At 42.5% G+C, this 16,684-nt stretch overlaps 6 protein-coding genes across 12 annotated transcripts; 3 read left to right on the top strand and 3 right to left on the bottom strand.

Annotated features, from left to right (window-relative positions):
- The first annotated feature begins 1,806 nt into the window (after positions 1-1,806).
- LOC117571685 (uncharacterized) lies at positions 1,807-2,559 on the top strand. The gene is made up of 2 exons (XM_034253928.2): positions 1,807-2,312; positions 2,381-2,559. The coding sequence occupies exons 1-2, from the start codon at positions 1,807-1,809 to the stop codon at positions 2,526-2,528; spliced, it is 654 nt and encodes a 217-aa protein (XP_034109819.1). The 3' UTR covers positions 2,529-2,559.
- Positions 2,560-4,362: 1,803 nt separating this feature from the next.
- Positions 4,363-5,215, bottom strand: LOC117566851 (uncharacterized). The gene is made up of 2 exons (XM_034246443.2): positions 4,645-5,215; positions 4,363-4,582 (listed from the first exon to the last, which is right to left on the bottom strand). Exons 1-2 carry the CDS (start codon positions 5,154-5,156, stop codon positions 4,441-4,443), a joined length of 654 nt encoding a protein of 217 aa, XP_034102334.1. The 5' UTR covers positions 5,157-5,215; the 3' UTR covers positions 4,363-4,440.
- A 357-nt stretch (positions 5,216-5,572) lies between these two features.
- On the top strand, positions 5,573-7,101 carry LOC117566852 (probable prefoldin subunit 2). 2 transcript variants are annotated; one of them, XR_004572017.2, is made up of 3 exons: positions 5,573-5,775; positions 5,866-6,229; positions 6,287-7,101. XR_004572017.2 is itself a non-coding variant. In XM_034246444.2 (2 exons), the coding sequence occupies exons 1-2, from the start codon at positions 5,645-5,647 to the stop codon at positions 6,173-6,175; spliced, it is 441 nt and encodes a 146-aa protein (XP_034102335.1). In that variant the 5' UTR covers positions 5,573-5,644; the 3' UTR covers positions 6,176-7,101. The 2 variants fall into 2 exon arrangements, 1 of the variants encoding a protein (XP_034102335.1); XM_034246444.2 differs by having other exon boundaries at positions 5,866-7,101.
- LOC117566848 (molybdenum cofactor biosynthesis protein 1) lies at positions 7,102-9,548 on the bottom strand. 6 transcript variants are annotated; one of them, XM_034246439.1, is made up of 6 exons: positions 9,442-9,548; positions 9,047-9,376; positions 8,897-8,987; positions 8,377-8,768; positions 7,862-8,321; positions 7,102-7,665 (listed from the first exon to the last, which is right to left on the bottom strand). In XM_034246439.1, the coding sequence occupies exons 2-6, from the start codon at positions 9,245-9,247 to the stop codon at positions 7,118-7,120; spliced, it is 1,692 nt and encodes a 563-aa protein (XP_034102330.1). In that variant the 5' UTR covers positions 9,248-9,376; positions 9,442-9,548; the 3' UTR covers positions 7,102-7,117. The 6 variants fall into 6 exon arrangements, with proteins under 6 accessions (XP_034102330.1, XP_051859437.1, XP_051859438.1 ...); XM_052003477.1 differs by having other exon boundaries at positions 9,047-9,370; positions 9,442-9,543; XM_052003478.1 differs by having other exon boundaries at positions 9,047-9,292; positions 9,442-9,543.
- A 1,289-nt stretch (positions 9,549-10,837) lies between these two features.
- Positions 10,838-11,829, top strand: LOC117566849 (uncharacterized). The gene is made up of 3 exons (XM_034246442.2): positions 10,838-11,309; positions 11,375-11,583; positions 11,650-11,829. Exons 1-3 carry the CDS (start codon positions 11,116-11,118, stop codon positions 11,817-11,819), a joined length of 573 nt encoding a protein of 190 aa, XP_034102333.2. The 5' UTR covers positions 10,838-11,115; the 3' UTR covers positions 11,820-11,829.
- Positions 11,830-12,032: 203 nt separating this feature from the next.
- LOC117566847 (protein suppressor of underreplication) lies at positions 12,033-16,606 on the bottom strand. Its single transcript, XM_034246438.2, has 4 exons — positions 16,141-16,606; positions 15,702-15,901; positions 15,462-15,640; positions 12,033-15,395 (listed from the first exon to the last, which is right to left on the bottom strand). Exons 1-4 carry the CDS (start codon positions 16,466-16,468, stop codon positions 12,392-12,394), a joined length of 3,711 nt encoding a protein of 1,236 aa, XP_034102329.1. The 5' UTR covers positions 16,469-16,606; the 3' UTR covers positions 12,033-12,391.
- Positions 16,607-16,684: the final 78 nt, after the last annotated feature.

Below are 16,684 nucleotides of genomic sequence, written 5' to 3'. Positions count from 1 at the left end.
CGAAACCAAAATGAATTTTAAATGCGGCAAAGGAATGAGAAAAAAATAAACATAAGATACGATGGGAAACAATTTTTGAATACTTTATATAAAAAACTTGGAAAGGAGAAAGTTTAATCGAAAAATAAATAAAGATAATTTTGTTTGCGGAAATATTAAAGTTACTCCAAATATTTATATACTTTTGTCAACTTTGAACTTTAATTCAGTTTGAAAATGATTTTGTTTCTTAACAAGAGAATTTTTTAGCTCAGCTATAAATCAATTCAAATAAAAATACCTCTGTCAATATAATTCATAAAATATACCAAATTTGTTTGCCAAAAAAGTTGCAAAATATAACGAACACTAGATTTGATATATTGATATACCAAATTAATATACAAAATAAAAAAATACCGAAGACTATATTTGGTATATTTATATACCAAATTAATATACAAAATAAAATATAACGAACACTAGATTTGATATATTGATATACCAAATTAATATACAAAATAAAATATACTGAAGACTATATTTGGTATATTGATATATTACTACTTTAAATTTTTGGTATATTGATATACCAAATTAATATACAAAATAAAATATACCGAAGACTATATTTGGTATATTGATATACCAAATTAATATACAAAATAAAATATACCGAAGACTATATTTGGTATATTGATATACCAAATTAACATACAAAATAAAATATGCCGAAGACTATATTTGGTATATTGATATATTACTACTTTCAATTTTTGGTATATTGATATACCAAATTAATATACATAATAAAATATACCGAAGACTATATTTGGTATATTGATATACCAAATTAAATATAAATATACCGAATAAAATATACCGAAGACTATATTTGGTATAACAACATAGTACTATATTCAAATATACCATAGAGTACTAAACATACCATTTTCTCAACCAAAGCAGCTCATAACGGATTGCAATTGACATTTTTTGATATTTAACAATATAAAATAATTTCTGAACTTTCGAAAGAGTATCTGTGCTTCGTTATACTACTATAGTTTCATGCCTTCCTGCTGTTATTTAAGCAAATTTATTTGTGTGCTGCTGGCTCTGCTTGCACCTCTCCTGTATAGTTGCTCCAGTTGCTGTTTCTGCTCTTGGTGATGACGATGGTGATGGTGGAGCTGTTGCTGTAGCTGTAGCTGTAGCTGTTGCTGTTTGCTTTTCATTTCCGGCCACGTCGACAAATCACAAACAACCTAAAAGGATATTATCTGCAGCAAAACTGTTTCCTTGGCCACACTATCATCATCTTCTTCATCGTCGTTGTCGTGGAGCTGCTGTTGCCGCTCTCATGTTTATTTGGATAAATAATTTGGAAAACATTTTTCGTTTTTCATTGTATGCTTTCTTAATGGCCTTTTAAGTGGTCTCCCAGTTCACTTCAAAGGCAGCCACAGCTTAATCTGGTGCAGGGTATCAAACCTTCTAGCGGGTCACGCAAAACAAAAACGAAGAAACCCACAAAAAAAAAAAAAAAAACAGAACAGAAAAGAGTGTCAGTTAATCCGTCGAACATCTCAATTTCAGTCTCACGTGCGCAAATAGAAAACCAGAAATGAAACTAAACTGATTTTCGGGTCTCTTTAGAATTAACTCGGACCCAAAACGAGAATGCTAATTGGCTGAACAAATGTTTGTCTCTCTGAAATTTCCACTTGTCATCGTTGATGGTTCATTTAGAATGCGGTCTGTACTTAGCATTAGCATTGACTACGACAACGTCACCCACAGTTGTTCTTCAAACGCGCTTCGACCATGTCGGCCCTAAGGTATCTGATCTTTGGCCTCACACTTCACTCCGCCTTGGCGGCTCACAATCTCACCGAGTTCCTGTTGCATCGCCAGCGTCGTGGCCTCATCTTTCAGAACAGCGGTTCGCTGAAGTTCAGCATCGGACCCTCGATGCCCATACCTCTGGGTGATCCTGTGTCCTTTCGCTCCTGTGTCCTCTCCTATACGCTGCAGGGCGGCACCTACAGTCTGCCCACGACGCCCATTTGGCCATGGGATAAGTGGGAGGTAACATTTGCCAGATCTATGCAGCAAATGCGTCGGAATATCGAGAGGCATACGGCAGGCGGAGGCGTTAGATATGCGGACGATGCACGTTTGTTGGCCTACATTGCGCTCGAGGAGTATTTGGGCAGAAGGAACAATGATATGACTGTGGGCAGACAATGCCTGCTGCGTTCCATATGCGAGAATGCCCAGGTCCATCATCATGTTGGCATTTTCTCCGAAATCCTAAACATTGTGCTGAGGTGAGCAAACAATTTAGCCATGTTCTTGCCCCCTCATTGCTCATCCTTGAACCACATCTCTTTTGTAGTCCGGGCAAAGCGGATTTAGATAACTCGTATCACGATGCCTTTGCTGCCGGACAGGCGGGTGCTAATTGCCTGGGCCTCTTTAAGGCATGTCCACGTGGCCTCAACTTTCTCGACGAGCTGCTGATGTTGGAGCACAGCTTTAACTGAAGGTTTGATTGATTGGATTTTCGTTCGTTATGGATTGATGACGCATGGACGCATGAGACAACAATAAAGTTTGCTTTTTTTTCCTGTTTGCCAAATCAAAGCGCATAACTAATGCTTCTTGTTGTTATTGTCGGTTGTTGTTGTTGATACTGTTGCTGCTGTTGCTGTGGCTGTTGCATAATTTGTGTTGCTGTCAAAGGACTCTGCGGTGAGTAGGGGACAGAGAGAGAGATGGAGAGAGGGGTTTGGAAGGGAATTGTGGCAGGAAACGGCATTAAGGGAGCCTGCACAAACAAAACCTACAGCAGATACAGCTAAACAAACATTAAGGTTTACACGCATGACGATATGACGAAAGGAATTTATTGTGAAAGTAAGATTGGTAATTAATCATATATGATTATTTTACTCTACATATTTAATGAGTTTTTATTTCAATAGTCTTTACTCTGTACTTTCATCTTTAATGTTAGCATAAGTATGCGTCTGTCCATGTGTGGAACCTGTTAAAAGCTAAAGGTTGTAAATTTAAGAGGTAACTTGTACAGCTCTAAAATACATTTAGAAGTTGGGCATGTTCCATTTAATCTTAGAAATTAAACAAAATGATTATAAATATCTCTTGCTAAAGAGTTTTCTATTATAATTTTAAAAAAGCTGAAAGGCTGACAGCTGAAAAGTTTTATAAATGCCTTATTGATGTGTTTAAATCTTATTTCATTCATTCTTACTTGATTTTACAGCACATTCCTTTGGTAAGCAAGTAATTTGCACTTATTCGTGAAACTTCTTCAAATTTATATTTACTATAGCTTCTGTTGCTCTCCTCTTCCACATCTTTCTTATCATGAATTTGCTGTACACATAAACGTGGCAGCCACAGGATTGTTACCTATTCGCATGCTGCATCGCAAGTTCAAATACCGCAAAGTTGCACAACTGCCGCGCGTCTGCCTCATGCCACCCCCCAGCCCAACACAATGCCGCCCACTTGCCACTCCCACACGATGCCAACAGCGCACTCATCAACAGCGTTGTTCGCGTTGTCATAATCGCATTTGAATTAGCTGTGCATACAAAACGACGACCGATTGCAGAAACAGGGTGTCTCCGCTGTACTTGGTTTGCTATAGCTCAACACTGGCAGTGGTGGCAACACCCTGTGCTGCTGTCGCGTTGTCAGTTGTCGTCAGTGTGTAGCCACCTGACAAGCCTAATGTGCCACTTAAGACGCATTTATTGTCTTTCAGTTGTCGCTGCAGCAGAAACAGCAGCAGCAATCGTTGTTGTCGCTGTTCTTGTTGATGGGGCTGCTGCATTTCCATTTAATTGACGCCATTGTTGACAAAATGGCGGTCGCTTGCTCGCTGCATTGCACAGCACTGCAACTCAACGAACTTAGCGAACGCCTCAAGGCATTAATGCGACGGCTTTCTGGGAGGAGTTAGGCAACACTTAAAGACTGTCAAAATCAGTATACAACTAATTTACAAGCATTTAACAACACTGATTTATATTCTTTTTAAATTTCATCCAGCAAACTAAAACAAAGTGATATATTTTTGTTCAGCTTGCAAAATTCTTTATTTGGAAACAAAACAATTTAAATATAAATGTTGTGCTACAATTTTCTCTAATTGCCTTTTTCAATTACTAACTTTAAGCTCAACCTGGAGACGGTTTTGTAACGAAACTTTTTATTTAAACTTTTAAATGAAAAAACTTTAAACTCAGCAAGAAAATAAATGTATGTTGCACTACAATACAAACTCAATTTTAATTAAAAACTTTAATCTTTAATACGTTTATTTAAAGCAAAATATTTCATTTTTACATTTTTGTTTATTTACACATTTGAATTCAGAATTTAAAGCTGAGCTTAGCCCGCTAAGTCAACCCACAAACCTGCACTTTAATGGCTCACATCCAAAGCAAAGGCGTCCAGCACAGAGTCACCTCGAGGGCAGCCCGGAAAGTGCCGCAAGCAATCCACACCTGCCACGCCCGCAGCATGCGCCTCCCTGTAAACATCCCCGAGAAACGCCTTGCCGGGTCTGCAATTTATCACGTTAGGAGAATTGGGGAGGCAATTGGGATAACGATCATTTGCACTTACGTTAGCAGCACATTTAACAGCTCGGCCATAATCCCCACATGATGATGCACTTGCGCATTCTCGCACATGGCACGCAGCAAGCACTCTCGACCACGACCCGTGACGCCACTGGCGCTGTCCATGTATTGTTCCAATGCAGTGTAGGCAAAGAGTCGTGTGTCATCCTCATGCGAGGCATCCAGCTGTCGGATCTGTTCGTTCAACGATCTGGCAAAAATAGTCTCCCACTTGTCCCAGGGATACAAAGGCGTCGAGGGCATTGAGTATCCTCCAAAGTGCAGCGTATAGTAATGAAGGAAACTGCGCCACACAACCGGATCGTCCAGCTGCACACCCATCACAGGGCCGACGACCAGGCGAATGGTTGCTCCATTTGGATATACCAGTTGATGACGCTTCTGACGTGCATGAAGGTAAGCCGTTAAATTCTGTGTGGGTGCAACGACATCGTAAGCGGCGTGCAAGAGTTGCAAGAGGCACAGCGCTGACAACAGGCGGAGAAGTATATGCATTACGAGTTCCAACAGCAGTCACAACCGTTATGACAATGCTGAAGAATCGTATCAGGCGCCTGAAAATATTCTTCGTCAGCAAGCCAAATAAATATTTACTTGCGCAATTAGCAGTGAAATTGGGTTATAAAGCCATCAAACTGAGCTCTGCAATAATAGGAAACTGTGTACCAGCTATTTGTTGAAGCTGCACAGAATTATTTATTGTTTGCCCAACTAATTTGTTGTTTCATTTGTATTGTCAAACAAATTTGAATTGCGCGCTCAATGTGCAGCACTGCCAGCCGCAAGTATGTTGCCGATAACACACACCGATAAGTGTGAGTGTTGCAAATGAATGCTAGCGACACAACTGTCAGTGTGACCGTGTCAGCGAGCATGTAAACACAAGAAACACATAAAAACACCGCGCATTTAACGATTCGGTCACACCCTAACGAGCTAGCATTCAACTTTAGTAGACATCTGTTTAAAAATTAACTAGAAAAATGAGCAACGAAGCGGCGAAAGCGCAAATCTCCCAGGAGAAAATTGTGGCCCGGTTCCAACAGCTGCGGAACGAACAAAGAAATTTGGCCAACAGCCTCAATACGTTGGAAATGGATCTGCGTGAACACAAGTGAGTCAGAATGCACCGCTTAACCTAACCTACAAAAAAAAAACGCAAACAATTAATTGATATTTCTTGTAATTCCAAAATCTTAAATAGAACTGTGATAGAAACCCTTAATTCGGCGGATCCAGAACGTAAGTGCTTCCGTCTCATTGGCGGAGTGCTGTGCGAACGCACCGTCAAAGATGTACTGCCCCAGTTGGTGGAGAACAAGGATTTCATGGCGAAAACAATTACAATGGTCACCGAAGAACTGAGCAAAAAAGGCTCCGAAATCAATAAATTTAAGGAAGAGCACAACATCAAGATTCGTGGCGAACAAATTGGCACCGACGGCTCCTCGAAGGCATCCGAGGCGGAAAGCGCCACCAAAGCGGAAAACCGTAATGTGCTTGTGTCCAACTAACATCTCTAAGAACATAAAGAAGAGCATAAGCCAAAATGAAGAGAAGAACGAGGCGTATTTATTGTGGTTCACGAATGCATTGATTGATTCTAATGTTATATGTAATTTTAGCTATTAAGGCGCAGTTCGACACCAACATCATCAACACCTACTCACACACACACTAATTAATGCCTTGATTCCAACTACAAAGCAGAGAGACGAGACACCAAATTCATACAGCCAGAGATATAGTCACGGGTTTCGCATTTGCTTTATTGTTCTTCGATATAGTCACGCGATTTGCATATTCTGAATTTTTCCTCGAGTAGTGCTTTATATATACGCGAGTCATTTTGAAATGATTGAATTGTGCACTTGTCAGTAAAACTTAAATTTAGTTTTCTGCGCAATTTATTCTTGTATACAATTTATCTGTATATGTCAAAACAAAAGAGATGAGATACTAAATGCATTTGTAATGTACATGAAGCAATATAAATTATCAATATCTACTTAAAACTCCGAGTAGCATAATATTTGAAGAAACTATATTAGCTTTGAATAATATGTACAATTCTGCATACAGTAAAGTGTTGAATGTAATTTTAGTAATACCATAAAAGTGATCGAATTTTCCAGAATATTCGGCTCAAGAAAATCTCTTGCATTTTAAAAATTTGTGGTATATTCAACATTTGTTTAAACTGAATTGATAAATTGAAAATGTATCTTAAAGCAATACAACAACTAAGTCGAAGTCTCTCGGTCTGTCTTAAGGACCTTCGCACATCGATATTTGCAATCAAGGCATTATTTTACATTCATTCGCCCATCGAAATCCCCTCATTTAACACAGCCTCAACCACACAGTCTTACACACACTTAACAACAACACGCCCACGTTGAAGTCCGGCTAACAATTAAACAAGAAAACGATAAAGAAATTCGATTGGATGATCTTTATTGACGTTGAAAGTCACGCTTGCCGCCCGATTTGCTCAGCAGACGCACATTCGTGATGCAGATGTCATGGGACACAGCCTTGCACATGTCGTAGACGGTGAGAGCGGCGACGGCAACAGCAGTTAACGCCTCCATTTCCACGCCAGTTTGGCCAGTGCAACGTACGCTCGCCTCGAGACGGACGCACTTTTCCGCCTCGAGAAGCGTGGCCTGCACACGGACCGAGGAGAGCGCAATGTTGTGGCACAATGGGATCAACTGGGAGGTCTGCTTGGCACCCATTATACCCGCCAGCTGGGCAATGCTCAGCACATCGCCCTTGGCCAGCTCGTTGGCTGCAATCAGCGCCGTGAGACGCTCTCCCACCTGGACGAAGGCCTCGGCTGTGGCCACGCGGGTCGTCTGCGCCTTGGCGGCCACATCAACCATTTTTGCTTTGCCCTGGGCATCGATGTGCGTCAAGTTGCTGTAGTTGCGCATATGTAAAAGTGGTTTCTGATGAGGATGAAGCAAGTGCTGCTGCCTGATGTCAACTGTGGCGTAACCTGCAAGCAAACAGCATGTGGGGAATGATGGAATGTGTTGTGGCTGTCTCTCGCTCTCTCTCTCTCTTTTGGGGATCTAGCCGCCTATGAGTATCATTGGGCGATTTTCCATCTGCGACAGATTCAGCATGCCTAGAGGATGCCCAATTAATACACATAACTCTAACTACACGAATCTTTGGAGTGCCAAACTCACCTGCATGTTGTCGCTTCTTGCGCTGCACAGCGCTGCCAATCAACTCGATGAGCTGCTCTTCCGTGCACTGATCGCTGCGCAGGGCATCCCTTAGAGAATACTCCTTGTTGCCAAATAGACACACCTTGATGTTGCCATCGGCCGTGAGACGCAGTCGATTGCAAGTGCCACAAAAGTGTTCCGTCATCGAGGTGATGAAACCCATTTGACCTGCAAAACCTGGCACCGCATACGCCTTGGATGTGTCATTGGGACCGTTGGGCAGTGCCTGGAAGTCGGGAAAACGCTCTCGAATGATCTTCACTGTTTCGCTGTAGGAGATGAGACGTTCCGTCTGCCACTTGTTGCCAGAGAAGGGCATGTACTCAATGAAACGGACATCAACTGGACGCTCACGTGTGAACTCGACAAAATCACAGATCTCATCCTCATTGAAGTCTCGCATCAGCACACAGTTGACCTGGACACAAAACTCGCATTAGTTCTAGTTGATGGCGTGTAAGAGCAACTCTCACCTTAGGTCGATAGCCCAGCTGAATGGCCAGATCGATGCCGGCAATCACTCGCTCCCAACCCTTGCGTCGCGTAATTCGCTCAAAGCGATCCTTGCGCAGCGTGTCCAGGCTGATGTTGAGCGAGTCGAGGCCAGCGCGTTGCAGCGGCAGCAGCAGACGTGTCAGCACTAGGCCATTGGTGGTTATCCCCACGTGCTCCAGCTCAGGCAGCGCCTTCAACTGTGCCACAATCTCCACAATGTCGCGACGCACTGTTGGCTCGCCTCCCGTCAGGCGAATCTTTCGCACTCCTTGCTCCACAAAGATGCGGGCCAAGTGGAGCACTTCTTCGGTGGTCAACAGCTGTGATTTTGGCTGGAGCGGCACACCTTCGGCGGGCATGCAGTAATCGCCTGTAATTTCACCATATGTCGTTAGTCGTACAATTTGCTTATCAAGTATACGCAAGGTTGTTCAACATTAGAGAGATAACATTGATTGGTTTTGGAGGCATTTTAATTGAATTCGTTTCTTCACTTACAGCGCAAATTGCAGCGTTCGGTGAGTGAAATTCGCAGATACGTATGGTGTCTTCCAAAGCTGTCTGTGAGCGGTGACGTCGCTGCTTGATTCTAATGATGAGACGCCTTAATTTAATTCCATTCCTGTTTAGTATATTAATCATGTTTACCTGTCTGATTGTTGTTTCCCTCAAGTGGCTGTCAGTATCCAAATCGTGCTGTTGAGCACCTGTTGCCACAGTTTTTGTCGCCGTCGCTGTCGCCAATCTGTGGAACTGCGAACCGGTTGCCATGCCCGAAAAGGGGCGGCGAGAGATTTGTGCGCCGCATTGGAACAGCATTAGCTTGGCGCGTTTCACCAGCAATCTCATTTTGATGAATGTGTATTATATCTCTGTGTATTGACTTGTTTAGGACTAATCAAAATTGTTATTAGCACGCTCCGCTTCGTTGCCTCGATTACCTAACCTGCAAGTGCCCTGTAGGGGGGCTGGCTGTGTCTGACATCAATTCAACTAATTCAGACAACTGGAATCGTGATAAGCAATTATTTAAAAGTGCTTACCTTAGTACGTTTGTTCTCCAAATTTCGGCGTGTTCCTCCAGCTCTAGCTCGAGTTATTGCGCGATGACGAACTGCAGCCGGCAACTCTTGTTTATAAACTGAACGCTCCGATCATATGGCGAATTGTAACGTTGCTTAGAGCTTTTCACGCAAAAGCTTTTACACACACAAGCACATTGCTTGTCTGTGTGTGTGAATGTGGGGCAAATTGCTGAATGGGCTATTATCTCTCTAAGCTACAGCGTCTATACCAATGACCAACCTGTGAGATACCCTGTGGACTATGAAGATATTTACCAATCTTCGTCTTAACAGCATAGCTATTTTACAATATTAAACAAGTAAGAAAGTTACAGTCGAGTATGCTCGACTGTGAGATACCCGCTACCCACTTTTAATAAAGGCAAAAATACTTAAAAATACTAAAAATATACCAAATGGTATGTTTGGTATATCGATATAGTACACCATTCAAAATATACCATAGACGGCACAATATACCAGATTGTCGGCCAAAGCAACTCAGACCCCTAGTAAGTAGGCGTTTTTGCCCACACAAAAGTATTTCTTTAATAACTTCCACAATTTTTATCTGATCGCAACCAAATTTTCAGGAATCATAACTACTATAGCAATTATTGTATATACCAAAATTCGCAACTCTAGCTTTAAAATTAGGCTTATTCGATTTTTTTTGATTTGCGGGGGCAGAAATGGGCGTGGCAAAAATTTTAAACAAACTTGATCTGCGTGCAAACATAACAAATGCTGTCGAAAAAAAATTATAGATCCATCTCTCATAGTCTCTGAGATCCAGTGTTTCATACGGACGGACGGACAGACGGACATGGCGATATCGTCTCGGCTGTTGACCCTGATCAAGAATATATATACTTTATAGGGTCGGAGATGCCTCCTTCTACCTGTTACATACATTTCCTGCCGGCACAAAGTTATAATACCCCTCTACCTTATGGGTAGCGGGTATAAAAAGTTAATATTATACTATCTACAAAATTAAAGATTATGAATCCATTCTACAACTTTTATGAAGATTTCCTTTTTTGCTTTAAACATAGAAGGTAGATACTGAAGAAATCCAAATTTTGATGGAATTTGGTCTACTTTATTATTAGTATGATAGTATCGTATAAAAGACTATAAGAAATATTCTTAATTGCCACTAACTTACTATTTCGAATACATACTTTTATTGATTTTTGTCCTCTATATTATGAACTTCCATGAAAGTAATAAAAGGTTTATACATACATATATGATAGGTGGCACTTCATTTTCCTCCATCCAAATTACTTTCAATAGACTTATATATACGACACTTGATAGTATGGGGAACAAAAATCAATAAGCTTCCGTCAAAATACAAATGTTGGAATGTACACATTAGAATCTCTCCCTTTTTATATCCTATGCCCTACGCCTCTGTGTCAGCCTCCGTTGAACTCCGATAAACAGTCTTCTCCCATTCACACATTCTCTCGGTTCTCGCTGAAGTTCCTTCAAATTCAAATTCTTTGCCGCACTCAGTCTTCTGTTTGCATCGCTGCTGTTTGGATCGTCCGCTGGAACATTGTTTACTCGAGATCGGCACTGCTTGACTTTGTTTATTTGAAATTCGAATTGGTTTCCACCAAATACATACACACCATCATCATGCGTTCTCGCCATACATGGAATAACAAGCGGGTGTCGTTCATGCTCTGCGCTGTCCTCGTGCTCTATGTCTTTGTGTTCTCGGGAAGCTATCGCAAGTATCAAATAGACGCTGTTATCGGCAATACGAAACCGGAAACGGTTTGGGAATATGTTGCGGACTTTAACAAAATGCGCCTACTAAATCCCACAATGTAAGTTATCATAAACTACCCGCACTTTCTTCTCCTAACTGACAGCAATCTCTTCATTTTGCTAGCCTGAATTTCAAGATTCTAGCTGATCACGGACATGCTCATGATTGGCGATATACGGTGGAGTATACGGAACGATTGTCTCATTGGCCGCACTGGCTGAACACGGCAACAGCCAAGTACGTGGTGACCAAGACGATGCCAGGTGTAACGCCCCAAGAATGGGCAATTGAATCGAGTCATGAAACTTGCTTCTTCAACGGTTTCTATTGCTGTAAGTTGTGCCACAAGCACTTGACTCTCTGCCACATGTTTTCACTTCTCTCTCTTTATCTCGCAGTGCATTCGCATAGCGACTTCCGTTTCAGTGCTCGCGGTGATGATACCTACGCCAATGAGAAGATCGAGTATCAGTGTCCACCGCTTCTGGGCAGCGCCTGTCGACGGGAGCTCGAGTATCAGCGACGTGCCGTCATGTACAATTTGACGCACATTCTGAAGCGTACATAATAAAAATAGCTCATCATTATAGTCCATATTCCATCGGTCTAGACTAGTTTCTTTTTAATCTGCATGTATTTCCGCAATTAAATGTTTAACAATTTCATATAGTGTGCACAATAAAAATAAGAGTAATGAACTAAATTAGCTAGTGAACCATTCAGCTAGTTGTGAGTTTAAACAAATTAATTGAATACATTTAACTTCATGTACTTGGCAACTAAATTATAGGGTCAAGTTAAAACTTCAAGCTATGCACAGTAAAAACTTTAAAAACTGTCAATGGCCCCAATGTGATTTGGAAGCTGTTAACTTTTCATCGAGGTATTTAATTCATTAGAGAATACCTCTCTCAAATTAAAGTACGATAGAGTTAATTTAATGAGTGACTACAACTCAATTGTGCTAGAATTGTGAATTCTTCGACTTCACATTAAAGGGAAAATCTTAAAAATATTTGAAAATCCATCGAACGGATTTCGTTAAAGCCTTGGCAAGTTGTCAAAGCAAGACTTGAGTCTTGGTCTCTCGAGTCTTTTTTCAATTAGATCATGATGTTGCTTGTAATCTTTATCCTTCTATCACTTGAAGAGATTAAGTTGCTTGCGCTTCGTTGGTCCGCCACTTCGTGCCACTCGAGCTGCGGCTGCTTTGTCAGCTGGCACCTGTGGAGTGCTGGGTGCACTTTGTGAGGTTGTCGCATCGGCGGTGCCAAACCAACGTGTCAGCTTCGTTGACTGCGTCGACTTGATACTTTTCGGTGATTTGCGTTGTGCCGGACTGAGCGCCTGAATACGTTGGCCAGTATCCTCGGGTGTGCAACCAGAACCTATCAAGTACTTTGTTATTTTATTGCGCTGTTGCAACTGCTGCGTGGCTTGCGGTTGCTGCTGCGCTTGAGGAACAGGCGACACGTGGCCATTGGAGTTGAGACGCAGTCGACTGCCGAATTCGCCGTTATTTGTTATCTCAAAGATATCCTCGTCAAGCAAAGTGAAGCGACGCTGTGGCAGCTGTTTCTTTGGACTCGGCAGCATGGGCAGCAAATTGATGCCAGATTTGTTGGTCTTGGTTTTATGTGGCTCAAACATGTTCTCTAAGATGTCCAGGCAAGAGCGCTCTCGCTTCTTTTGCGTACCCATCGATTGCTGCGTCTTGACTTGATGCTGTTTCACCTCGGAGCCAAAGATCTTGAAGCCTTCGAAAGGCGATGGCTGGGGCACAGGTTGCGCCAACGTAATCTGCGACAAATCGGAGCAATTGCTAAAGATGTCCGGCGATTTGTTGACTCTGGCACGCTGATCGCCGAGCAGCAGACCAAAATTGGATGTGGATGCGCTTGGCTGTGATGGTTCCTTGGACACCTTTCGCTTCAAGGCTCGCGTGCGTCGACTTTGCGTGTTGGACTGTTGTGAGCACTCTTCATTCGAGCTGTTGATCACCACAACCTCTTGCTTGGGTATGGAGCTGGGCACAACGATTACCTCCGAGTCGCTGAAGAAATTCACATTCAAGCTGGACGAGAGCATTAGTGGCGTCGCCTGAGGCACCTCGGGTATGCGAAAGTCTTGAAAGGCCTCCAGCTCGGTGAGGTTGTCGGGCAGCTTTTGGGCGCACTGTAGGTACGAATAGTCGGAGGCATTGGAGCCGGAACTGAGCAGCTCTGGCGTGTCCACTTTTTGAGTAATATTCGCTTGCTTTGATGACTCTTGCTTATCAACTTTTTGAGTAATATTCGCTTGCTTTGATGACTCTTGCGTGGCAACTTTTTGAGTAATCTCCGTTTTCTTTGTTACCTCTGGCGTGGCAACTCTTTGATTATCCTGCGCTACTTTTCGTGGGCGACCTACTTTTCTTTTTGGCGGTGGTTCGCCTTCTATCATTGTTGTTGATGATCTGTTGTCTGCTGTCTCCTCCTGCTTAACGTTATCTTCCTCCCGCTTACGTTTACTCGCTTTTGGTGTTTGAACCGCATCATGGCTACGCTTGCCTTTGACTGGGCTTTTCTTGTCATATTGCAAAGCCTTCAAAGGTGACATGTATTTGCTTTGAATGCGCGATTCGGCAGATCGCGTCAGTCGTTGCATGCCACGGGTCTGTCGTTGGTCCACATCATCGGAGTTCCTGTCGCGCAAGTATGAACGCCGCGTCTTTGGCTCTGAATTGGGAGTCGCTGATCTTTCTTGTTTGAGTGGTCCCATCTGCTCGTCTGCTGAGGTCTTTTTCTGTTGTGGCGTTTTCTTGGAAGTAGCAGGCTCAGTCTTCATAGCTTGCTTTGTCTTCGGTTCCGTTGCCTCCTTAGGAGAAGTCTGTTTAGATTTCAAAGGTGTCTTTTCTGTTTGTGGCTTCTTTGCCGTCGTCTGTGGTGGCTTCTTTGGCGTGGCCTGTGTTGATTTCGTTACTGCTGTTTCCTCTTTTGCTGTCTTAGACTTTGTCTGTTCCTGTGGCTTCTTTGGGGTCACATTAGCAGGTTTCTTCACTTGCGTTGACTTTGTCTCCGCTTGTGGCGTCTTCGACGCTGCAGTTGCAGGTTTCCTTAACTGCGTTGACTTTGAAGACTTTGATTCATTTTCTGGTGTCTTGGACACTGTTTTAGAGGACTGTGTTGGTTTCGATTGCATCTTCTGTTCTTGTGGCTTTTTAAAAGTGTGCTCTGTTGGGCTTTTAGATTCGGATTTTCTGCCCCGCGTTGCCTTTGATGTTGTTGGCTGATCTGTCGATGTATCGGCCAAAACATTTACAGCTTGAACTTTCTGTGGTGACTTTTTCATTGGAGTCTTCTGCTGTTCCTCTTTTGACTTTGATGTTGATGCCTTCTCTGACTCAGACTGTGATACCCCTGTGGACTTTGAAGTTGTCATTTCATTCGGTGGTTTTTTAGTCATCTCTTCATCTGTTTTTTTCGATGCAGGTTTTCTCAATGGTGCCTTTCTGGGTTCTGCGCTCTTGGAGGCTGTCTCCGTTTCTTGGTGCTTTTTTTGTGGCAACATCACACGACACAATCTAACATTTAATGACTTTCTGTTGCTATTTGAAGGCGCCGCTTCCTCTGTCTCTGATTCGGTAAGTTCAATATTTTCCGCCTGCTGCAAACGTTTAGTGAATTTCCGTTTCTTTCTGGTTGCTGGCGACCTTGTTGGCTGATGCGGTGGCGGTGTATTTGCTAGAGATATAATCTCGCAATCATCGCTGGAGACTGAGACGACATCGATGAATGGGCTGCGACATTCATCTCTCTCATCATCGACGCGCTCTTTGGATGCATCCTCAACTTCTGATTCAGACAATTGCAAGAACAACGGTTCCATGGCCACGACTTCATCACTGCACTCGGACAATATCTCAGCATTATCATTTCCACTTGTCGATTCAGGCTCTCGCTTCATGTTCCTCAAGCACTCGGATATCTCGTCTGTGTTGCCCGTGGAAAGCGGCTCTGATGAGGACTCTAAAGTTGTTTGGCTTATGGTGCTATTGCTATTGTTTTCTCCCAGCCAACGAGACAAATTGATCTTGTATTGCTCCTCAGTGACTAATGGCAAATAAGACTCGAACTGATGGCGGTAACGACGCAGGCGATAATCTCTAAAAAACAGAAGTCAGATTAATACATATTAAATCATTTAACAAACAGATTATAATTGTGTCTACTTGATATATTCGCCTAGAACGCCGCGCTGCTTATAATATTCCTCGAGATCGACGCGTTTGCTGAGCACCTCCTTAACATCGGGCAGATGGAATTTGCGCTCAAAGGCTTGAATGGTTTTATACTGATGTTCCAGGCAACCGCCCAAGCGCAGCACATTGTACAGCAGCTTTACGTCGGACTAGAGAGTTGTGAAACAGTTAATATAAAATAGTAATTTAATAATATCAGACAGATAATACCGTTATGTCCACACTAGAGATCACAATGTTGACTTTGCCCTCATAATGCTTGAGCAGCATGGAACTGCAAAAACTGTTGTTCAACGTAAACCCACGATGATCCACAATGATGTAGTCAAACTTTAGCTTGCTGAGATCACCGATACTACGCAGAATGCTCCACTTGCTCAGATAAACGCTATGCGCTGACTCTGTGCTGTCTGTATGAAATGTACAATAAACAATGGAGAAAAGAGTGTAAAAGCTTTAGTCAAGTTTAGGCAAGAAAAGACCCTTTGTTGTGTGTTGATCTAGTATGAATATATGTCGTTTTACTTTATAATAATTTAAAACAAATTAAAAGTTCTATTGATGCAAATGAAAGAAGTGCGTTGCCTATATCTACTATAATTGCTGAGATATATTTGATCAAAAGGAATATTAAAAAAGGGCTGCTTACCATTGACATCCTTTACCACACAGACGGACAGATCGGTGAGAACGCCGAGGTGAAACTGCCAGCCTGCCAACAAGTGATCATCATTCTGCAGAACCACAAGCGTCTTCTTAGACGTGTTCAGTCCACTCAAGAAAGCTGCAATCGAGGCGGTTTTACCCAATCCGCTCTCATCGTTGAAGATACAAAATTCATGTTTCGAGAATCGATCGTAAAGGAAACGCACAGCTTCCAGTTGAAAGGGTTTAAGATACTGCGTCGTCTGATTGCCGATGAGCACATTGTCGGAGAGGCGCAATTCCGCTGTTTGCTCAGAGACCAAATGATACATTTGCTCGATCTCTTTTAGATGTGGACGTGGTGGAGGGCCAAATAGATTGCCACGAGTATATAGAGAAGTTTCAAATATGAGAATATCACAAACATTGAGAATGAGCCAATTAGCATCTTCTTGGACGTCAGGGGTCCATCGATGTAATCGGGACTAAAGATATCCGCGAAATTATTGTTGTTGTTATTGTGGCTGTTGCTGATTATGTTGTTGTAA

This window comes from Drosophila albomicans, chromosome 3 (assembly GCF_009650485.2).
Source record: "Drosophila albomicans strain 15112-1751.03 chromosome 3, ASM965048v2, whole genome shotgun sequence".
Classification (NCBI taxonomy): domain Eukaryota; kingdom Metazoa; phylum Arthropoda; class Insecta; order Diptera; family Drosophilidae; genus Drosophila; species Drosophila albomicans.
Note: the sequence above shows the minus strand (reverse complement) of the source record. Positions and strands in the feature narration are given on the sequence as shown.